The 25071-nt window shown below is 36.9% G+C and overlaps 1 protein-coding gene across 6 annotated transcripts in view; it reads right to left on the minus strand.

The window, feature by feature from the left end:
• nrg1 (neuregulin 1) overlaps positions 1-25071 on the minus strand; it is a 241922-nt gene that overhangs the window by 45178 nt on the left and 171673 nt on the right. For 4 of the 6 annotated variants that reach the window (XM_088629224.1, XM_088629223.1, XM_088629226.1 and 1 more), the window contains exons 2-3: positions 24855-25029; positions 24172-24293 (exon numbers count right to left, since the gene is read on the minus strand). In XM_088629224.1, the coding sequence (XP_088485350.1) occupies positions 24172-24293; positions 24855-25029 (297 nt within the window). Of the gene's footprint in view, positions 1-4048; positions 5476-24171; positions 24294-24854; positions 25030-25071 lie in introns of those variants that run through there. The other 2 variants (XM_088629227.1, XM_088629228.1) reach the window with 2 other exon arrangements.

Below are 25071 nucleotides of genomic sequence, written 5' to 3' on the forward strand. Positions count from 1 at the left end.
TAGATGTGAAGAAACTCTGAGTGGCAATGAAAAGTAAAAAACTTCACAGTACTGTGCGCACTAAACCTTAATAGCTCCACTAGTGATGATAGAGTAGTTGGATATGTCCATATACAATCCTTGTTTGTGACCTTGCTCAATTGCAATCTGTAGCACCGAGTACACTTGGTGAAGAGGAACTGTACTGCTACTTCTTTCTGTTGCTTAACTCGATATAGATTTTTTAATTTTGCTTAAAAATAACCCTTTTAGTTCTAATTCTAATTAATCAGGTAGCTGCTGTGATGCAGAAAATCTGCTGGCCTGATTAAGCTTTGTTGACTGCATTGCATTTCTCCAGAGAATTAAACCTGAACAAAAACACGTTTCACATCGAGGGAAAGACTTCTTTCACATTATGGTGTTTTACCAGCCCTTCCTGCTACAAACAATAACAAAATGAACACTTTTGCTGTTATATACTCATATTGTCCATTCTTACATTGAAGCGATGGTTGCTGTATTATAATAGTAGTGGATATTTAAAGCTTTTACTTGAGATTCTTACAGTATGTACAGTATAGCAAGGATTACTGTTAATTCTTATCAGTTTAATTAAAATAATTAAAAAATTACGTCAAGGTAGTCAAGAGATAATAAACTCAACATTTTTCTTTTCTATTAATGCACCCAAAAGATTACATTAAATTACCACTACTTTCTAATATTATTATACATTCTTGTGCTGCAGCTAGTTCTATTACGGATAACAATAACAGCTGACATGCAAGCTTTCTGCGTAATTCACCGTCCCCTTGGGGATTCCGTATTTTTTTAAATATCTTGACGTGCAATTATATCTCACGATGGAAAACTACAAATATGCATTCTGATTTGGATCACCAAGCCAAGACACAACTTAAACGTTCCTATGCTCTTCCGAAAAGTGAAAAGAAGGGATCATTTAATTTGAACACAGTGATGTTTTGGCCGCAGCTGTAGCAATTAATGTCACTAAGAAGATGCAGAAAAAAAATTCTAAAGCATCATGCCACTAAAATGATATGCAACTATCTGTTGGATTAGCTTTCTATCGAAAGTGTGTTTTGCATTTTGGCTGATTAGAATGATTAGAATGTTTTAAAAGTAGCCTATAAAAGGGATATAATGCCCTGGCAACCAATTGTACACTACAGTATATATGTCCATTGGTATTGCAGCTAATGCAGGCACTTTGGACTCATAACACAAGTGAAGGGGTTTTTACAGTAGTTACACAATGCAGCTACTGTATGTTCACATCCAAATGTCCCTCCACCTTCTAACTGTTTTAGAGTTTTCCCCTACATAAAGATTTATTAAACCATGAACTCTATGTTTCATAAAGCAGATTCTACAGTATACTGTACATATATACCGGACAAAACACTCACTAAACACACTGTACAGTATGCTTCTAACAGAATTCTGTGTGAAAAAAAATTCTGTATTGCTTAGCAAAACACAAATTTCAGTTTCGTTGGTGGTTGGAGGATACTGATGCACAGGAGTTACCTTGCATGTATCTCAGGCATGGTGTTCAAAATCTACCTTTTACATGCTGTACAGCAGTGAACTCCTGCATGACTTTAAGAGAAGCCTGCTCTGTATTAGAATGTTATTCCATACTGTTTTAATCAGAGTTTCCAGGCTGAGAGTATCTAGTGCACAAAGCACATACACTTTACAGGTAGCCCTCACTGTCGATTGCTATCACATTCACTGCGACTCACGTTGAGCCAGCTGTTCTGCTCATCCGCTATTGATTAAGAATTAGATTTCTAAGACAACCTATTGCATTTCCATTTAGAGACCATACAATTGATCACAACGATTTTAAAAAAATGAGATCGGTTTTATTTTAGCCGAAGGCTAAAAAGGGCTTTTGATTGGGGGTGTGTACAAAAAAAGCACACACACACAAATTGTTTCATCACTGTTTCAGTCATAAGCCATTTTAATATCAGTGCTTTCTTCATGTGATTGTTGATTATTGAATAATTAAAGAGGATATTTTATTGTTAATTTTAGTTCAAAAATGTAGAAGGACATTGACAAATCCCATTTTTGTGAAAAAAGTTCCTACATGTCTTACAAAAAAAATCAGCGCTCAGTTGAATTTTCCAAATATTTCCAAAACCACTAAAACTAATGAACATAAAGTATTTTTTCTCTTTATGAAGTATGATGTCTGCTAACATTACAAAAAAGCTAATAAAGATGTCCTTGCAGCCTATTTTGAATGATCGGAATTTAGACTTCATGCTTTTCCCAAAAAACACAATTCTACCTATAACTCACAAATGTGGATGTTTTGGAATGAGAACAAATATTTCAAAGCAATCAGTTCTACTCTGGAAATTAGGCCATTAACTAAATGATTTGCAAAACTTCTCAGACCTTAAGACAGCACCTCAAGTGAACTTCAGAGATATTAAGTATTCAGTCCACTCACTCACACAAGCACTTGTGATTCATCTCCTAGCTTTCTATCTTACTACTCCCCTAAGTAAGCAGCTATTCACAAGTTATTTAAAGTGATAATTTATACCAATGTTAACGGCATGTCTGAAATAAGCCTATAACGCTGTTGGGTTTTTGTCTTGTTTTTGTAAAGCCAGTTCTTGGTAGAATCACAATTTGGTCCTACAGTATGTATTGTATAGGTAAAACATATTTACACACAGCATAATGTTAAAAGACTCCTTAACACTAAAGCAAAAAAAAAAGAACCACATGAGAAAAACTGCGTGATGCTGCAGTTCTAAAAGCTCTAAAGTTTGACCTTACTAAAAGCATCAATGCAAAAATGGGATATAAATGGTACAACACCAAGAAACTGGCAGCTATCCAAATGTAATAATTTCCCTGCTTTCAAAGTCACTGTGGAAAGCAGTTAGCAAGCAGATAGCATTACTGGGATTGTCTTTCTCGGAGACTCCAGGATGGAGGGGAATCAATTAGCCCACAGCAGGCACTGACCTTGAAGTGGATCTCACAGAAGAGAAAAGGAAATATCTTAACTCCACAGTGATTTCGTATAGGAAGCGATGTATCATTTGCTATTGATTGTAAATGTCTGCCTAAAACTGCACCTTTATATACATATCAACTGCTACCTGTTACAATTTTTAACCATCTTCATCATCTTCAGTATCATCACCACATGATTCATTATTGTCAAAGTTTAGGCAATTAGGATTGGTAAAAGGAAATCAGTCATGTGTTTTAGAACAAGTCGATACAGTGGGCTGCTAGGGTTAAAGGGAACCACACACATGTACCAGTAAGCAATTCTTCAGATTTAGTGCCATGAAAGTTACTTATTATGTGACACAGCATATTTGTTTGCAGACTGACATGGAAGATATAACAGCCAACATAGTAGATGGGCAAGAGGAAGCACGATTGAAATCGATGGAAATCATCTCAAGCAAACTTTTCTCATTATCCAAATGAGTCAGCAGGAACCTGGACATTCCTGACCTTTTACAAGTGGGTGATTAAAGCATGCATCAAAAAGATCCTGAATGTTTTGGTTTTGATTCCCTGATGCTTTCACAGAAACACACACAATTCTGTTATCGGTGCGTACATCTCTCTGAGTACATCATTTATTTAAAATAATAGCTTAAGGTATAGTTTCAGCATGACTTTATCCAAATTTTCTTTGAAAGAGAAGATTAAGGCTTCGCAGTTTGCTATCCCCATATTAAAACAATAATCAGCTAGCAATTTGTTCTTATAATGTCATATTTTCTGCTTCATGTGTTTTGATTATATCATAATCACTGAAATGAAAAAAAAAACTTTTACTTTTCAATAAAAATCAGACACTTATCAGTTGGAAAAACCCCCCACTAAAGTAAGGTGTTAATACAGAACAAACTGAATCCCCTATTCCTACAGAAGAACCAATTTGTTCTTAAAATATCTGGGTTAATTACTAAACAAATACCAAAAGGACAAAAAGAGGGGAATATCGGAGTGTAAAGTGAGAACGTCTTTTATAAGAAATAAAAATACTTACAAAACTTGGGCACATTTATAACAGAAGATTCCACAGTGGGCTTAGAACGCGGGGTGTGTGGCTCCTTCTTTTCAGGCTTGGGGGTAGAGAGAGGTCCCGATGAGAAAGAGGTGGTGACGAGTGTTAAAGCCGAGGTAGGGCTACTCTGAGTCACGCTTGGGGAAGGGTTAAAGGGCTCCACTGAAGGGTCACTTTTGAAATAGACATCTGGCTCCCCTATACTGGATGTAGGGTGGGATGAAGTGTGTTGAGGCTCCCATGTGAGTCCCAGAGTTGGATCAGCAATAAGGACAGGATCCTGCCCTATCCTCTTGGGGTCCAAGTGAGTAGGGGGCTCATACTCGAAGATCTTGTCTACAAAGACCCACTTGAGTCCGGCGGTGCACAGGGCCAGGCTGATGAGGCAGGCGAGGATGGGCAGGATGCAGATTTTCTCCGAGTGCAAGCAGCTCCTCAGCTGTTCGGTCTCCATGCAGATGCAGCAGGTAGCCGCCAGGCCTGCCAACCCTAGGGCTCGGTTGTCCTCGGAGCCACCTGCTGCTGCCGACACCTCGGGGCCAGGCTCGGCAGCTAAGGCCCCTGTGCTGGAGCCAGAGGAGGGGTCGGTGCTGGGAGAGGCGAAAAGGCCCGAGGAGGATTCCTCGGCTCCGTCAGACATCCTCACGATCGGGAAGAAGATCTCTGGAGGCCTGAACTCTAACTTGGAGCACAAGACGGCAACCAGCAGGAAGGAAGAAGTGTGTCTCCCATTATCTGATCAGGGAGAAAGAATTCGCTCTCCGTTGCCAGTGCACCTTTCTACGGGCACTTCAAAGATTTATAATATGCAAAAACAACGTGCGTGCAACTGAAAGACGACAGTTTTTTTTTTGTTTTGGAACTGGTCTCAAGGCATGTTGGCTTCTAAAGTGAAAAAATATCCAAATTATTTTAAAGAGAGGAAGGGACAGGCTAGCCTTTTCAAATCTTCCACAATCTAAGCAGAATTGCTGGAATCCCAGAGTTCAAAATTCAGCACACTCACCTGAAGACTTTGAGTGTGCAGCAAGACTGCCTGTCAACATTGTTGGGAAGCAGCAGCAGCAGCAGTGGCAGTAGATGCAGCAGCAGCAGCGGCTGAAGCGACATTCTGTTGTGCTCAATCGGCAGCTAAAAGAGGCTGAATCATCAAGGAGCAGCAGGTGCCAGTCCTCTGAGCAGCGCTGGAAAAACGTATTATTAGCAGAGAGAGACCAGAGAGGACGGAAGGACTGGGAGAGCGGTTACTCCCCTTTTCTCTTTCCCCTCCTTCTTTCCTTTACTCTCTCCCTCCTGCTCTCTCTCGCTCTGTCTGATACAACCACACTCTCCTTTTCTTTCCTCGCTGCAGAGTATCTGAACACACAGCATACAGATAAGCAAGTTCGTACTTGATCCAATTAAGAAGAAAGGCATCAAATCAGAAGGGGGCAGACAGTCCTGTTTTTTTCTATCCTTTTCTTGTCTTCTAGGTATAGCCATTGATTATGCTAATGCAAGAGGGTGGTTTGTAGAGCTGGAGCTATACTGGCACAACTGACACATGATGCTTCCCAAGGGAACCAGGCTTTTGTTTTAATATTGGTAGGCTGTCTTCTTTGCTCACAGATATTTGTTCAATAAAAGACAAAGAGACAACGACTGCAGTTCAGGTATTTATTAAATGATTTCTTACCTCGGCCAAAGCAGTTTTGTTTTACATTATTGCATTCAATCCGGAGCGTTCAGCTACCTTTTTTAATATTCTTAACCTGATTTTCCAGATATGAATTCAATTTGTTCTGATTTGGGTTCATTTGGTTGTTGGCGAATAAAATTCCTGCTTGTAAAACTTGCTCTTTCCCAGTCAATAATCACATTTACGGTTATATTGCTGTGTAGTGCTGACTCAAGGGATATATAAGACTGTAAAGACTGGCCGGAAACAGCATCGACTGTACATAAATATTTCACCGGATAGAGACTACTTGAAGTTTATTACTGTGAAAGTAAATCTGTACCTCTGATCAGGAAATATGCTACACTATTCAGACCTTCATATTACTAATGAGTCTTGGACAAGGGATTTAAAAAAAATAAAGTTATTGACAGACAGAAACAGGACTTAAATAATTAAAGATGCATGCTGTGTTTCTGTGATTAGAGTATTATTGTCAGCTTTCTTTATTCGTTTATTAACTTTACCTCTCAGGAGTAGGGGAAAATCTATTTCCAGACTTCACCAGCTTGTTTACCGCTTAGTAGAATGTGTAAATACAGTACTTAAATGTTCAGAACTCTGCAACTGCTATGGAAAGCATGAATTTCAAACACTAGCCTTTTTGCTTTTACAACGAAAAGATAAACATTTCAATTTTTTTTATTTGGAAGATTAGTCCCTAGCTCAGTATCATCTTTAAAAAAAATACAGCAGTTTAACTGTTACCAGTGAAAAAATCATTACACTGCACTATTCTTCATGGGTCATATACAGGCTTTAAGGGTTAACAATCAGAGTCCTTAATCCAACTTCATTAGCACAAAAACTCAAACACCTCCTGGGGGAGCACTTAACCCTTTTGTACCCACTTCTTGCCTCAGGGGGATGGAAAAGGGCTAAAACCCAATGACTGTATTGTGACTTGGCAATTGTTTTGAGTTTGGAACACTAATGTTTACCTTCACATCTCATCCACCTGCATTTTTCAAACACATTTGCATAGTGTTTAACATGCCGCTGTTCTGGGTTGATGATATCACAGGGACAATATAAATAATTGCAGACAGATTCCTTGCATTGCTTTTTGAAATACTCTCATTTAGTGCTACTTCATTTGGATCACTCACATAAAAAAGAAATGGGCTCTTCAGAAGATAAACGAAGCCTGAAATAGCCGATCTTTTGCATGGATTTCCAACTTTCTGAACCCTAACCAAGCAACTGACAAAATATTAACATTAATACCCTCTCTGGCTTAAGAAGTATTAATGTTACTGTGCTATTCAAAATGTAATCATATTTAATTTAAAGCATTATAAAATATATATATGTTAAAATAAAACATGTTCCAATAGCAGGGGAGATTATTTCAATCTGAATATTAATATAAATCTGCTCTGTCATCCAGTGCAGCAGTGACACTCTCTGTGTCCTCATTGTTTTGCCAGAATTATCAGGGAAGAATTCAGCATGACGTTTCACTCCATCCATGCACTGTCAGGCTTAAGAGAGACAATCTCTTAACAGATCTGTGTGCAACAAATAGACTTGCAAAAATCCCCCAATGAGCTGCTAATCTATCACTTTGCTAATAGGCTCCTGTAAAGAAAATCCAGGGACTGCTGCCCACATGAACAGCTTGTAGCAGAAAAGCATGGTTTACAGGTCAAGTCAATGTGAAAGTCTCTTTTTACCAGGGAAAGTCCTTCCGATTTCATCATATGAAATCCAATTGGTCTTCAATTGGTCTCCACTGTGACACACGTAACCCCCTTTTCTTCTGCAGTTTCTTCCCAGTCTAAGAAAGACTTTTAATGTTTTTTTTATATATAGGCATCTGATGAAAATTAATTCTGATGTAAAATGTTCGAAAAAAGACTATAGTACTCATATATTCTTTATTAATGTGTATAAAATAACTAGCAATGGTTTCGCCATCCATGCTTATTTTTGTTTTTTTCCCTTTACATGGTGCTCCTCAGTGTCAGAGGACAGCTCTCCAGAATTATGGTACAGTACCAGCACTAGTGCAGGATGTGAATGACAGTTGATTTACAACATGAAAAGAGACAACACTGCTCCTTGTTGAGCACAGTGAGACCTGAAGACAAATCTGTCTGCAGAGTTCGGCTTCTTTTAGGAGACCATCAATATCCCACAGAAATGAAAAGAGCTCATTGCTGTTTGCCAGGAATCGCTGAGATTTGAGGAAAGGAACAGAGTAAGCTAGTTTCTAGATCTGGAGGAGATCATTTTTAAATGTGATAGTTTGTCACATATTCAGCACTAGCATGCTAACATGATATGAGTTGCATTCTTAAGCCATGGTAGTTGTAATTCTGCTCAGAAGAAGACGTAAAAGAGAAAAGGGCTAAAAAAAGCAATAACATAAGAAACAGAAACTATCTGCTCTAGGATCAAAAAACCCATATGGAGATTTTAGGTCACAACTTGTACAAATCGAGAACAAAACTATTTACCATGAACCTGTCAATGGGTTGGACTACACTTACACTAAAACTTAGTTTGAGTGAGGAGCGCCATGGATGTCCAACTGAAAAAAGTGGTGTCCTGCTTGTTACCTTATTATCACTTATAATTAACATGAATAAAAAGGTGAATATCTGACAAAAAAAAATGGTAAAGGCTGAACCATATGCGTTTTCGTATACCCAGATATATTAGCAAACTATCTATTACTAAATCTTCCATAATGTATATGTGTAAGTTATATACTCATGTGCTACAGTACATTGTTACTTAATTCAAATTGTGGGGATCATTTACACTCAGTATGTGTTGAGGGGGATGTGTAGTTTGGCCTTGTTATTATTTGTTTTACTGATCTAGATATTGCAGTAATTTCACTTTACAGCACTGCATCCCAGCTAATGGATTAGCTCTGTGCAGACAGCCGACACACTAATACCATATCTAGTTCCAGCTCCTTGGTCTCCAGACAGAGTCAGACAGGTTAAAAGGAGCAGGGTGCTATGGAAATGAGCACAATGGGGCACAGTGCAGCAGAGCTGACACCACAGCGGAGGTGAGTTAGTACATTACAGAGAGTGAATGCTCAGGCAGCAGGACAATCGTGATGAGGAAAGCTGCTGGAAATCAAAGAAGGCTAGAGCTGTCCCCTCAATGTAGAGAAACACAGATTGCCAAATCAATTTACTACACTGGTATGAGTCTAGCCTGTATAGGCACAACTTTTACACAACCGACCACTTCAGGTTCAGTAACTCCTTTCCACAAGCTAAACTATAAAGCAGCTGTTCTCACAGATGGTATGAAACACTTCAAATTGTTCCGAAAAAAGGTTAATTATAATAATCAGCCTTTAACTCTTGCCTTTTAATCTTCAGTAATTCATTAAAACCTGTGATATTTAACTCCCCATAATAAAGAAAAGCACAATGATGGAAATGTCAAAGACCCTTAAATAATTTACATTGATTTCTTAATTGCCTTTAACATTAATTATATTCAGCTTATTTCATTTGTTGTGGTGCTATTTAATTAGGGATATTTAAATTATTCAGCAGGAAAAAAAATAATATCACGTGAGACTGCCTAATGTTATTATCTAGTTCCAAAGATTCACATATTGAAAATTTGCTTCAGTTATCTTGCTTTAACAATACAGCACACTTTCATCAGTCTATGTTACAAATACAGGTCTTTCCTTATGAACTCTTTTCCCATGATTAATTTCAGAAATATTTCAAGATTCTTTAATATAATGTTTCAGGGTCAGCAATGGAGTCTCACTTTTGGAAGCTCTGCAAAGGATTTGACATCAGCCAATGTCATAATGTAGATCTATCATGAAATAAAGGTTCAGGCCTGCTTCAGAGCTTTAGTTCATACCATTACTTCTTTTTCAGAATTTGGCTACTAATTCAGGGTTTTATTTCTCCAGCTGTCTTCTGATCAGACGGAGTTATATTGTTGTGCATTTGGTGACATTTCAGAGAGCTTTCCGCCACACGTTTGAAATGAATATATGAAGTTATTTTTTTAGAAGTATGTATATGGAAAGGACCTTTAAAAACCCAGGGCCCTTTTAGAAATCATCCTCTCATGTCTTAATATTAACAGCTCAAGTTTCCACTCGTCTTCAATGTCACCATTATACATTATTCAAGAAAGAAAAAAAGAATAACATTGTTATTTAATATTAAACAAGTCTACTTTTAAGGCTGATTTACATAAATAGACAAAACTGATGTTTTTTTTGCTCCCACCTAATCACACTTATGAGGAGAACCAAAATCAAAATGATTTGCTACTTTTAAAAAAAAAATAAGTTATTCTTTGTAATTAAAAAAACTAGGACTAAGCATCCATTTCTCTCACCTAGGAAAAACTGTTATTTTTAAATATCTCTGCAGCAGGTTTTAGGTAAATTCAAATAACATACTGGTAATGTAAACACTTCCCCAAGGAAAATTCAAATACTGAAAATACTTCAACATTATCTTTAGCTTAATCACTTGATACCACTTACATAAAAGCTAATCTGAAAATTGGGCTCATTCAATTATTATTCAAGTGAAACAATAATTAGCTAATAGATATGACCAGAAAGCAGCATTCTTAACATCTAAATGCAGAAAAGGGTTTCTAATAGTCATGTATTTAATTAAAGATGAAGCAGGGCTCTAGTCAGTTGTAATTATTCCTTAAACTAAACAGGAAAAAGGATAATTTTTTCTCTACATGCACTCATTTACAGGAAGTTATATGTATTATTTATAGTGAAAGAGAGAGAGAAAAAATTGACCTAGAAAATTCCCCATGTGCTGCTCAGAGTGGAGGGGAATATCTAGCTATTGGCAGACGGATGGTTGCCAGTACATTAGGAGATGAGATGTGAATCTTGCCAAAAACAGTCAAGCATAACTTTTATTAGCAAATAAGGGACAAGGTCTCAGAGGAAGGATTGAATTCAATAATGCAGTCATCTCTCCGCTGACGTACAAACAATGAAGGCTTTTAAAGAGATAGGAAGCCTTTATTATCCCCCTTAAGCACTGTGAAGAGACCATGTATGAACATACAGCACGGAAAGGCAGTGCAAGGTCATACAGCTGTCCATCAGTCATCCATCAGAAAATCAGTGATAAGAGGCAAATGTAAGTAAAACTGAACAAAAATGACACACAATACAACACTTCTAATAGGCTGCATATAATCCAGAGCAGTAGGGTGCTTTAGTTTCCTCTTCCACGATCCTCTGTCTGTATCTTTGGTGCCTGTAGCAAAACCTCATCAGTCTCGCGATAGGGACTTGTGGGTGCTGCCTGACAGAGTAACAATTTGCAGAGTTCCAGCTGTGCATGTAATGGATCTTTGGGCAGGAAGGAACAGCCATTTCGTTTATGCAAAAAAGGCAATGACCTCCATTATCATTAATGCTGTACTCATGACCACATTCCTCACCGAGGCCCACAAGGAGCGATAGAGGAGGAGGGATGGGGGATGTTCAGCACTACTCCGGTGAACAGCTCCTAGCTGACACAGGATCCTTCACTAGTCAATATGTGTAATCTCATTGACAAGCAACCACTCAAGCCAATTATATGACAATCTGCCTTAAGAGCAGTGCATCTTTAATTGCTGTAAGGTGCCGAATGTTTAATATGAGCAAATGAATAAGACATGCTCTTTGAGGATAAATACTCTCTGAAGGCAAAGCAGATGTCTGCAAACAACAACTGTTTAAAGCAAGCACTAAAATTAAACTGAAGTCAATGATGTAGGATAATTATTAATGAGTACTTTGCAGCTTTTGGTTGTCTGGATGTCTGTTTTCTTTATTTTTGTGGTTCAAGAACTCACTGTAAAAACGTGGAAAATAATATCACATGAAATTGAGGGCCATGTGATTTTTTAGTTATGCCAGAAAGCTAATTAGCCACAATTTATAATTTGCCAGATAATTGTTTTCACAAATTAATCCAGTGTAAACAGATGAGTTAAACATCTTCTTGTAAGCTTCACTTTCTCAACTACTTAATACATCAGTAACTACACCACAGTTGATTATGGTCCATATACATTTTGTGTTTTTAAATAAGTGTAGCTTTTAGTTTTACGATGGTCTAGCCTGTTCTTTTCCAAACATTACAGCCATGCAGAAGCATACCTCTGCTATTTGCGCTGGGAGTCTGATAAATGAGGAAGGAATGGAGTTCCATTCCCAAAAGACTACAAGCTGATTGTCAGTGTTGCACTAATACTACTCACTCTTAACTGTTAACCCTGAGGGCACCCTTTCCAAATGGCAGATGTTTAAGAGTTGCATACAAGAAAAGAACTTCTAGCTTATTGGAGTGAAGCATGGGGATACAACATGGGTTCAATTTAATTGTAGGTTAATATAACATTTCACTGTGGTAATAAATACATTGTTTCATTAATGTAAAATATGTAAAAACAGTCAGAACACAATGACTTCTTCCCTATGCTTTTGGTAAAGACCAGTGCAGAACATATTTCAATATTTTTATCAAATTATATACTGTCTTCAGAAAGAATAAGCTTGTTATTAGTCTACATCGCACCCAGTCTTCTTTTAAGTATTTGGAGTAGCAATCAGCTCAAGAGAATGAACTGAATAAAAAAAACTGAAGCATGTAAATAATATCTGAAAACTGAAAGTAAGATAAAAAAGCAAATCCATCGTTGCTTTTGACATGTTTTGTTTCTTTCTGTTGTTTCTTTATGGTGGAAAAAATATAAACAGATTCGTGTCATGTAACCAGAAAATAAAATCTCTAATCTGGGACACCAGGCTGAAAGAACAGATAAAAAATGAGATTTTGCATTTTTGACAATAAGAGGCAGTGCTTGGTTTATGTAGATGCTTTGATACACTGACAATCAAATAAAACTTGTTATAAAGCTTGCATTTTGCACTACTGAAATGCACATCATTAACTTGCTGAAGGATAACAGTTCTTTGGGTGATAGTGATATTTCATAGTATAGTTCATTTTACCAGCTCATCTCACAAGATCAAACAACCTTTCTCATCTGGATTGACACAGAAACAGTAAAGGGGGATTGAAAATAAAATAAAACATAGAATGTTTCACAGGAATGGCATAGAAGCTAAATGTACTGTACGTCTACACTATAGCCTAAAACTCCTTCACTATGAACTGAACACATTTAATTATCTTAAACTTAATTCAGTCAACTCTTAACCCAGGGAGACTCTCAATCTGTTTCCACAATCTGGAAACAAAAAGAACACAATTGGGCAACTAATAACACAGCAGTAAGGCCAATACAAATCAGGCAACCATAAGCACTACTTTTACAGTGAATAAGAGTAATTGGTAATTACATTACCAGTATGAGAATTAGAAGATTAGTTTATTACTCTGAAAAAGTTACAGAAGGTTGGATTTCAGCGTTGTCTTTACAGTTGAGTTGTGAGCAGGCAGCAGAAGGTGGTCAGGGCCCGGACAGTTCTAATTTTTGACGGTAGTGCTTTCCACCATTGAGGAGCAAGGGTGTAGAATGAATGGGCTCTGGAAATAGGAGAAGAGAGAGGCGGTACAGACTGTCTGGGGGAAGACAAAGGGAAAGGAAAGGGAGGGGTCAAGAGGGAGTGTAAGGAGAGATAAGTAACTGCAGACAGGAGGGAGCAGAGTGGTTTACACAGTAGAAGGCGTAGAACTGAATGCATGCAGCAAGTAGGAAGTCAGTGCAGGGACAGGATATAATTAAATATGAAGAAGGTCTAAATGAAAATAAAGGCTGCTTTTCACTAATAAAACATTAGCTTTGCAAATGAGTCTCAGCCATTTAATGGTGCTATGTGCCACTGGAAATCTACAAAAAGTATTTCGCTTCCTATTGGCCCAGTCAATACCAAGATATTTTATGTGTTGTTGAACAGTATGTTGTCTGATGAAAGAAGCCACGGAAGGAATAAAAAACGAAGGTATGCTGAAAAAGACACAAACCTCAAATGCTCCACCCTGCAACGGTGTTAGAACATGCTGATAAAACAATTCAGTGGCTTTAGATCAATTCGGATTACACACCAATTCGTCTTCCACTGCATATGGGAAACAATACGCAAACAATAATTAGAAGTAAACTAGTAGATCAATTGTAAGGCAATAGGATACTAGCGTATACTCAACATGGATTTAGAAAATGCGAGTCTTGTTAATCTATCTTTATAAAGAGTCGGTTGAATAAGGAAAAGCAGTAATGGATATGAAGAGCATATGATGTAGTACAGTATATTAAGATTTTAAGGTTTTTGATTAAGTGCATGATGCATATCTTTGGATTGAGAACTGGTAAATGGATAAAGAGGTTAACGAACCAATTGGAGGGGTTAAGATATTAGTGGAGAACCATATATATGATTATATGATCATAATTATCTCTAAATTTAAGACAGGAAACTCTGAGAGTGAAAAAGATACTTATAAAAAAGATCTAGGAGTTTATAATAATACATCATTTCAATCTTATAGACCTGTAAATCTCCACTGAGGGGAATGCAACCACTTTCTTGAACTGAGTTAAAGATTAGATAAAGTCCTTCCTGGGACAGAACTACATTAATGAGCTTCATAACCAACCCGCCTACCTACAGTACCTGTATTTTTGATCAGCTGAACCAACTGAATATTTCCATCCACGATAAAAACAGGAGTATATTTTTTTATCCTTACAATATTGAAGTTTTTAGCAGGAAACACTGCAGAACAAGAGTGCAAGAGCGACGAATAGAAATGGTCTCACTTTCGAGTGAGATTTTGGAAGATCCTGTGCAAATCAACATCTATAAAGTTGCATCCCAATAACACTGCTGTGGATTCTCAGATTTGATCCCAGAGGCTTGATGTGTCTGATTCTCACAAAGTAAGCAGTAATCTGTATTTAAGGGCCATAGACTCTGTACCACTTCTTTTAAAACCCTCATTTAATATACTTTGTTTAATCACTGCAACTGACACCTACAAAGTTTACTTTATATATTAAAAAAATTTAAAATTGATTAATCACATTTTGACTACGAGGTTTATTCTAAAATTGACTGTTTTCAATTAAAACACAAAACCTGCAAAAGACACAATCAACAGCCGAGTGAATGAGAACAAATGATTTTTGCTTATCTCCTGTAAATCTTACTTTGTTATGCAACTTAAAATTATTTTATTTTCTGAGTCATCAGAGATTGGATACATACTGTAGTTTTGCTACGGTTTTTTAACTTCTTAATTTTCTCTTTGCTCAGTGCAATGCTTGTATGGAGCAATGACAAGTATGATGGAATAAGCAATACACAATGCTCTCATCCATCTTTTTGCAACCTGCCAAAAATGTCTTTGAATTATCAACACCAATACTGCACTCCATAAACACAAGGGCAAAAAGGCTGAGCTACACGTTAACTGGACAATTTAAGCAATTCATAAATGCCTAGGCAATTTTATTAATGTATTAAGAATAACTGCAGGAAATGTAACCCATTAGATAGTGTCAGAAAATAATTCTGACAATTACCAAGACTGATTTGCTTGGATTCCAGCCTAAAGCATTTTCTGATTTTCTTATATATCTTTGCTTCTGTTTGAAATACAGTCTATTAAAAATATGTCTTGCAGTCAAAATGCAATAATTGCATTGTGTTTGAGATGTGAAAGAACCCAGAAGAATAAAGAAGTAAAATAATTATACTGTAGATGCCTGTGATCTGAATGAGCAGTAATATTAAAGTTAGGTTATTTTTGTTCATTTTCTTTATCAAACATGAAACACCTTAACTAAGCTAGTCTCTGTGGTATGAAAACTCATATTTGTCCTAGATAGGCTGTGATTTTTAATATCCTTGCTCTACTTTGTCACTTATGCTTAAGAAGGACATTAAATAATGCCACTTGACTTCTGGAATAATAAACCTGACAAGCAATCTCTATTGAAAACTAAATATCTATTATATCTCTGTCCTTTAACTGTATTCTTTGTTCTTGACCTAGTTTAGACAATGTAAAATGAATAAAACAAAATTTCAAAAATGCAGAATACGAAAGTACTGATTTAAAATGTATCCCTGAAAAATATTATTTTCCTTAAATTGCTCACCAGGCATTAAAGTTTGATTTAGAACTTAAAGGCAATATTCCACCTTCAGTATACAAGTATTAAAATGTCATAAGACTATAATCATAAAGCAAAATGATGGAACATAAAAAAAGATATAAACTTACAAACTTTTTAAAATTGTATACATTTTGCTGTTGCTTTTACCAACCTTTTACCAACCTGGCAACACAGAAAACAACACCTCACTCTCAGTCAAACTTTACCAAGATGTCAGAAACATTTCATCCACATGTCATCCATCCACATTGATTTGAGTAGATGTACAGTGTATTCAGAAATAAATCACTAACCAAAAAGTAAAAGGGTTATGTACTGTTGAGATAGCTAACAGGGGGCTATACTGTAATGAAAACAGTATTCTGTAATATGACAGAAAAAGAAGATACTGTTTAAAGCCTAATCTACACATAACATATTGAGAATGGAATCTTATATGTACTACAAATTACGTTTACACAGCATCTATGAAATAATGAATTTCTCATATTTAGACTCCAAAATTCCAACCCTCTTAAAACAAAAACAAAGCCACAGCTCTGCTCAACAGCAGCAGCTTTGCCGGAGTTTATTACACAAATAACATTTCATTCATAACATTCCATACCCATTTTTATCACAGTAACATACCTATCAAAAGATAAAAATGTTTACTTAGTGACTCCGTCCACATTTGGGAATGCCGCACACTTTCCATGCTGGTCAGTCTCAGACACCTGTAACAACTCACGATCAGATTTCAAATCAAAGGGGGAAGCCAAGGACTTCTACTGCTAGCAGTAGGAACACATACATTTGGCCGAGAAATGACTGCCACTTGAAAAAGCTTCTGCTTCTACAAAGATGATTTTAAAGCATTAAAAAAATGCAGCTCTTAGTGAGTCAAGGCACCGTACAAGGATTGATGATTTGGCTAATGGACCACACATAGCAAACCTTGGAGTAAGCGACTATATGTATATTGTGAATACAACAAATGGCAGCAAGAGATTTGCAAAAAGACAAAATCATGGACTGGGTAAACTCTTGGTGAATGAAATTTAACGTTGACAAGTAGATCCACACAGGTAACGGGGGCACACACAATACTAAAATCACAACGTGTTGATTCAGAGCTACACTCTGAAGTAATCTGGCTGATTATGGAAATTCTTTAATGTCCTCAATAAGTGCGATGTGGGGAAGTAATAAAAAAGCAAATGGAATGTTTGGATATATATTGCAAACTGTGCAACTTACACCCATGTTTGATATTATGCCTTACAACACACTAAAAGGACATCATTTAGTATACTATGTTCAATGATTGTCATAACACTACAAAGAGTATATTATGGCCTCAGAAGGAGTTCAATGAAGGCAACAAGGATGATTCTTGATCATATACAGATGAGTAAAGGGAGGTAAATATCTTCAGTTCAGAACAAAGGAGATAAAAAGAGAACTGAATTCCTTTATTAACAGGTTAACTCGGGAGACTAGGACAGGAACAAGGACAGGGGGACAGAAGAGCAAAAAACTAAAATGGTTTAGGACATAGTTTGTGAAAAGCGTCTTTATACAAAGGGCCTGCAGGTGGAACAGGTGAATGAGAACAAAACTCTCAATTTTAAGAAATGTCTGGACACAATTTTAGACTCACTCAGCCAGTGAGCTACCAAATGAACAAGATGGGCCAACTGATCTCCCTCCATTTGCCACATTTCTTATGTTTTCTTTCTTTCATGGTATGAAAATGTCAGTCTGAATCCGTTTTATCTGTTTTTTTAATGCTAGGACGCTGTCAGTATCGAAAGAAAGAATGAGTCACAATTACACTATAAAAGCACTGTGTTCTTCTTTATTTATCATAGTATTAATGTGAGACTGAGGCCAACTCCACCCATGTCCCTTCACTGAAGTAATACAGTTTGCTCAAGATGACAAGACAAAACGTATTTCAGAAATTTAAAAGGATCTTAGAAGAATAATTAACCTTGGCAACACAAATAATCCACATAAGATTAGAGATATATTTTCAAAGATTCCTAAGAATATTGATATGCTGTGTTTAATAGATGCTGGCAACCTTGCAAAGGTACAGTTTTTAATATGCATAATGTTTCCAGCTTAGAAGAAATCATGCTTTAGCATTCAAATATGTGATTGAGAGCTCCAGCTAAAATCTGACATTGTCATGGTTTTTACAATAATCTTTTTTTAAACCCGTATTTAGTGGCGACTTGGATACATGTGTAGCTACAGAACTTGACGTCTGTTGTGCATCTGAGCAAAGGTGCTTCACTCAACTTGCTTTAGTAAGTCCCCCCACCCCCATCCTGTATAAATGGACCTCCAGGTCATCTTTGCAAATGAGAATTCATACACTGCTGACTGACCTGGTCAAATAAAGGAATCATTACATTCAGAAGATGTGAAAAATATTTGTTTTATCCTCTACTAGTTTTCCTTGCCATGTTTTTGAAGCCAATTCCCTGACTTCTTTCAAGAAACAGCTGGATGAAATCCTCAGATCAAATAGCTAGAAACTAGCAAACAGACTAGATGGCCTCCTCTTGTTCAAGATCATTCTTCTGTCCTAATTGCATGCGGTGCATTGGAGCAAAGTGGCAAGGTTACACCAGAACTGCACAAAGGGAGCTGAAGCAGTGAGTGACCGCTTATCACCATGAAAGGCCATATCTCCACAAACACAACACAGCAAAGCAGCACAGCTGCACTTGGCACCTTGCTGTATACAGTAAGCTATAGTACCGTTACAAGCAACTAAAGCTCCAAAGGCCTAGCAAAATTTGTACACAAAACAAGATATAACTAACCTGTTTTGAACAAAAATGTCTGATTGACAAATCCATTTTTAAGCTGGTTGGCAAAAGAGAAGAGAATACTGCAAGTATGTATATTTAATAAATCGTAGTGGTAGCATATCCTAGTGTATCAGCTAAACTTGAGTGCTGAGACAGTTCAAATCCCCTGATTTATTCCCCCAGACCTAAATATGCAAATGGATCAAGCTAATGATCTTTGATACTGTTTAGTTGTGCCAGCTGTATTTAAGGATTATAAACTGGCCCATCCATTTTACTGCAAGTGCAATGTCAGCGCCATCAGCATTTTATATGGGTGAGCCCATTTTCCCTTTCCTTCTCTGAATCCTTCTGACAAGAATAAAATGGTCCACAAAAAAGAGCCTTAGATCAATAATCAATAAATTCTGAGGATGCTAGAACTAGACGAGCAGGTTTTCCAGTTTTAAGGATTTTTTTCTTTTTGTTAAGTATAAAAGGCAGCAGCAGGGAGTTATAGTTAGGGCTGTAGACTGGAGGGCCACAGGTTCAAATCCCAGGTGGGGTGTTGCTGTGGTACAGTTGAACAAAGGTATTTCACTAACATTAAGAAAACTCTGGGTACTGAAAATATCATATACTGTACAGTATTGTATGCACATTATAGGACAAGTAAGAAGCTAAATACTGTACATTGCGTGATACCTTGAATAATTAGAAAAACTGACCATGTTAGTTGTCATCATTGAACTGTTATTGTAAATTGCTAATAAGTATTCTTTTATGACCGGCTTCCTGTTTAAATACACTGAAAATACTGTTAAATCAAGTGTAAATGAAAATAAATGAAAAAAGACAAAATCCATTCCTAATGTGGTGAATTCTGAGTGTTTTAAACTAGTTACCAAGACTAATTTTTGAAAGGAGAGACACTGCTTTTTCTAGTGTGAGTGCTCTTTTGAAGCCTGGGAAAAGAACAGCTGTAAAACATACAGGAAAGAAATAGTATATGCAAAGAACATGGAAATTAATTGGGAAGCTTTACAGGCTTTCAGCTTTGCAGACACCAATAATTTTTCCTCCAATACCAGGGACAAACGCGGGTCATGATGTCCCTGGAAAGCATGAAAAATGACTTCCTCTACAAGCATAAGGAAGAAGAACTCAAACATACTTAGTAATTGTCTCTGTGACTTGGCTAATGATAGCACATGGTTTCCAGTTACAAAGCTTTTTTTTTTTCTAACATGGTATAGCCTGCAAGGAAACTCTAATCAGAAAGAAGTACCACAAATCAATAGCTAGCTGCATCAGGTCCACTTCTTCCCATCAAATAGAGCTGAAATGGCTCCATCTTTAACTTTCCCTCAAACAAACCAAAAGGAAACTGTGCGCATAGTATTAGTATCACATTGATTCAGTTTTTTCCATCACTGGGATATATAAAATAAAATATATTTTCTACACTAAATGTTTCCACCTTACTTTTTCTGTTGACCATATCATAAATCCCTTGTGTACCGCCAAGACACTTCTATTTAGCAAGCAGTAATACATTGTGAAGAAAGGTATGCATTAAAGTACAGTCTTACAGATACACACATACTGAATATGAGGACATAAATGCATACAAGGATCTTACAGAACTGGTAAAACCCTGCAGGGTCAAGGTTACACAATTCCAGACAGTAAGATTCGCACCACCAGCCACTGTGCCAAAAGAGTAACTTCACTACACTGCCGCTGCATGTGATAATGGCAGTCTGTCGAAGTGCAGAGCACTTGCTCAAGAAAACAGCAAGAATTCTCTGGGAGTACAAAAATAACTTGTAATAAACAAGTGTCCGGGTGTGCCACAGAATGATGAGGAGTTAATAATAAAGAACAGGACTAATTTTCTCTCCCAGTGAGTCGCTGCTTCATTTTATATCCCGATTCCATTCAAGTTGCTATGTGTCACCTGTGAAGGTACAACCCGCTAGCTGGTCATTATATATGAATGACTGTTAAAATTACATGATACCATTTTTATTAAAAAATATATTATTTGCCACTGGTTTCTTGAAAGTTTTTTTTGTCTTCCTTATCCTCACCTTATGAAATAATTAAACAAATGGATAGTCATTCGTTTAAAATTGAAGTGCCGTTACAGCTAAGAAATAGTTCTGTACTTTTTCTCTTCTCTGTCCAGCTGGAAGTGCGTGCAAGGAACCCCACAGGGCAAGACCAGAAAGTGGCAGGATGAAGCCCAGTTGTGAAACTCTGCCACTTTTTCAAAGATGCGACAATGGCAACAGACTGCCTGAACAGCAGGGCATGAGTCAGGCGTTAGGACGGGAGCCTAAAATGGATTATTACAATTATAATCCCAATTAATGATCCTTACACGCATCAGGGAGAACTGTCAATCACCTTCTTAACCCAAGGCTGCCATGAAAAAAATGAATGCAAAAACCGAGAAAACATAAAAAAAGAATCTGCATTTTTAAAGACGCATCACACCAAAAAGAACTTATTTTCTCAATTATCGAATACTGTGGACTCTAGTAGGATGGTCTCTTATGTTTTGCAATTTAAAGTTAAACATGAAGCCCTTTAAAGAACAAGCAAGTCTTTAAAACCAATACTTTCCACAGCATCCTCAAAGTATTTGAAACCCATGTATCCCATATCCCAAATAAAGCAGAACTTACTCTACAAGATATTTGCTTACTTAAATCATTCTGAAATGAAACTGGAATACAATGAAATGAAACTTGAAAAAATAAAATTGTGTCTTCTTGTTTTCATGATATCCTACGTTCTTGATGTTCAAATGCATGACCAGCTGAAGGGCATCACTACATAAATATTAATCTTTTCAAATCCATTCCATTGACAAACCAGCTCCTTATTTATTCAAACTGCAAATCAAATTAAAAAAAATAATAAACTAACAGAAAACTACTGTAGTGCAATCAAAGTGCCCTGTTTCAAGTAAGCTTGCAAAAAGGATTTCATTTAAAAAGAGACAAAAGAATGGTCTACAATAATGCTTTCACTTATGTCCCTGAATGTCTTCTAAATAAGGGTTGTCTTAACAAATGGGGGGAAAAACTAGTATTTTAATGGCAATGAGTGACTGCCTCTGTCGGTCACATAGCTTTATTAGGCTCTGGTCTGCCCTTGCTTTGTGATCAGTTCTGAAAGAGAAAGGATGAAACAGCTACTTTCCTTTGGCACTATTTCAGAAGAGTACTATTCACTAATTGAAAAAAGTGATTAGGCATCCAGATTAAACGGCCCTGAATAGCAATGACTCCTGCACTATTGCAAAACTATGAACAGACAGTGGAGGAGACAAGGGCCAGCAGACTAAAAGCATTTACCTGTCTGATATATTAATGGTTTGAGTGTTTCACTCTATCACTTTCGTGTTTAATAACATCTGATTTTGCAAAGACATGACCAGAATTATCAGAAAGCCACAAACAGAACAATAAATGATCCAATGGTAAAACCAAGAAAAGACCTGAAATACTGAAGTCCTCAAAAAGATCTTTCCAAGACGGGCAATTCTAACTCATTTTACCATCCCTCCTTCGTCTAATGACTTTACCCAATACAGACACAGGGGAGCCGGAGCCTATATTTTCTGAAAAGTGCTTACTATGTATTAGATGTAATAAATAGATGTCTTTGGAAACTACATCCTCCGATATAATGCAATTCTTGTTCATATTTCTATCTCTAGGGCATAGAAACTACACAGGGGCATGAAGGTTTGTTATAGTGCCAAAACATCATTGTATACTACGGCTATTTATACTACATGTACCGTACTTCACATACTGAGTAATACTACTAATAATGGATGTTGTAAGCTTAAAAAGTAAAAGATGCTCTCTAGCTGCTGAAAGAGAGCAACTTAAATTAATGGAATCTGTGAACATAATCTATTCTGATCAGTGGAGTCCACCAAACTATTGAGAACACACCTCATTATCCTGAGTCAGTGTTAAATATGTATCTGTTATGCTGGGCATGCAGCAGCAATACCATGCTAACCTGAGGAGGATGACTGGGCTGATAAGCGAGATGGGATAACACACCGTGAAGTTATGATCTCCAGTCACTCCCACTGGGTACATCAGAAATTAAAACACAATGTCATGTTTAAAATGTGCAATCTTACTTAGTATCTTTCAACAACTGCAAACTGCAAAAAACAAGCTTTAAAATTACAAAAATGAATTCAAATGAAAAATGAATCTAAGTACATACTGTATTTATAACAATAACACCCCTCAATGGAAACATAGACTGACATGATTAAGATATGGATGAATACCTTTCCCTCTGAAAGATGGGGCAACAAATCCAAGCTGACAGCCAAGCAATCTGTATTTACAATCAAGCGATTCACATGAATGGCAAATAAAATACATATTTTTAATTCAGGGTTATTCAGACACAGTCATGCATGTCCAGGCCATGATATTACCTCCACTGTGGTTCAGAATTTCCTCAGTACAAGTACAAAGATGAGCCAGGGGAGGTAGAGAACAAAGCTTAATGGACAGATGAGATCAAGAAAAACTTGACCAAAGCGATGGAAAGTTTCAAGTGTGGAGAAAAGAAAGGAACTGCAGATGCTCCAAAGAACATCACCTCATCGCTGAAGAATGCCCTGGCTTGGGCAGACATGGCTGCCTCTGGAACTGGCTCACTCATCTTTATTGATGATGTAACTGATGATGGCATCAGTGAAAATGATTCTGACGTTTCCAAAATATTTTATCTGCTTATGAAGAAGAAAATACTTTCATACTTATAGGATGGCACTTTTTCCATTAGCATGACAATGACTCAATACATACACCCCACATAATCAAGGCTTTCATTAGGAGAAAGAAAGTGGAAACTCTCAGACTGACCAAACCAATATCAAGTCAGAATACTAAAAGAATAAGCAGGAACACAAAGTGGATGCAGCAAAACATTTCAAATGATTTTGTGAGGTGAGCTGATTTGCCAACCTCAAGCAGGTACTGCTGTGACAACTGCCAAACCAAATATTGACTTTTACAAGTTCCTAATATATTTAAAGTGAATGTTTCTCAATACTTATGGTCACTTCAAATCACTAGATTGAACACAAAGTAGGTTTTTTTCATATGATCAAATGGATGTTTTTATTACCCTCAAAATAGAAGTACATTTTACTGTACTTAATATTCATATTAATCTCATTATTATAAATAGAAATTGCTTCATGGTAAATCAAAATGAACTGATTTGACTTGACCATACCAAAACTTTTGAAGGGCACATAATTTCTGCTCTTGAATTGAATTAGCACTGCACAGCAAATACTGTAGAGGAAGTGAAATACTCAAAACTCAAAAGACCATATCCAGGATTTAGTGCACTTATAAAAACATACAGAACATCTTGATGAGATTGTGCTGTAAAAAGAACCCCCTTTATGGTCCTACCTTTGACGATTGTGAGGTTGCCAGTAGAACTGTCTGTTCCATGCTGATTGATGGCTTCACACCTGTATGACCCGCTATGTGATTCCGCAGCTTTGTTTATCCGAATTTCAGAGCCCTTCTTACTGCAGGAGACAGTAAAAAACGTAAATGTCACTTCAGTGATCAATACTGTACTGAAGAGTTGATGGGAGTGCTAAATCACATTGCATGTGAGTGCTACAAACCAACCTTTTTCGTGGTAAAACAGTCTAAATGTATTTTTTATGTCTGCCATATCAAACTTTAAAAGGAAAAAAAAAACATTAATATATCCGTATTATTAAAGAAAACAAATAGTACTAAATTCTACATTGAAAAGCCTCTGTGAGGACAAAGACAGGTACAATAATTGTATGAAAATTGACAGCCAGCAGCTTTAAAACCACTTTCATGTAAGAGGGGAAATATGCCTAGCCTCTTTCAGAGTGAAATAATAAAACCATGGATTTCACTCGACTCCATGCAGGGATTAGCATATACAGTATATATTCATATATACCAAGGTATCAGCATGTCAATAAACTAAGCAGAAACACACGAGGTTGCGCAGATTGTAAGTTAAACAGCTTTGGTCAGAATTCACCATTTTTAAGTTTTCTCCGAGCAACTCATACACAGAAAGCACATATTTATTTTCCTCTCACTTTTTCGTTTTTTTGATGCGAATGCCTTTGGGCTTGTTTTTCCCAGACAGCACTTTGCCGTCTTTGTACCACTTGAAGTCGGGAGCTGGGTTCCCCGCTCTGGCTTCGCACTTCAGAAACGCTGTCCTGCCTTCTTCCACTTGCATACTCTTCACATCCTTCAGCTTCGGGGGGGCTGAAAACACAGACAACACACAAAATAATGAGGTTCAAACTT

Source organism: Lepisosteus platostomus, chromosome 4, assembly GCF_059453375.1.
Source record: "Lepisosteus platostomus isolate fLepPlt1 chromosome 4, fLepPlt1.hap1, whole genome shotgun sequence".
Lineage (NCBI taxonomy): Eukaryota > Metazoa > Chordata > Actinopteri > Semionotiformes > Lepisosteidae > Lepisosteus > Lepisosteus platostomus.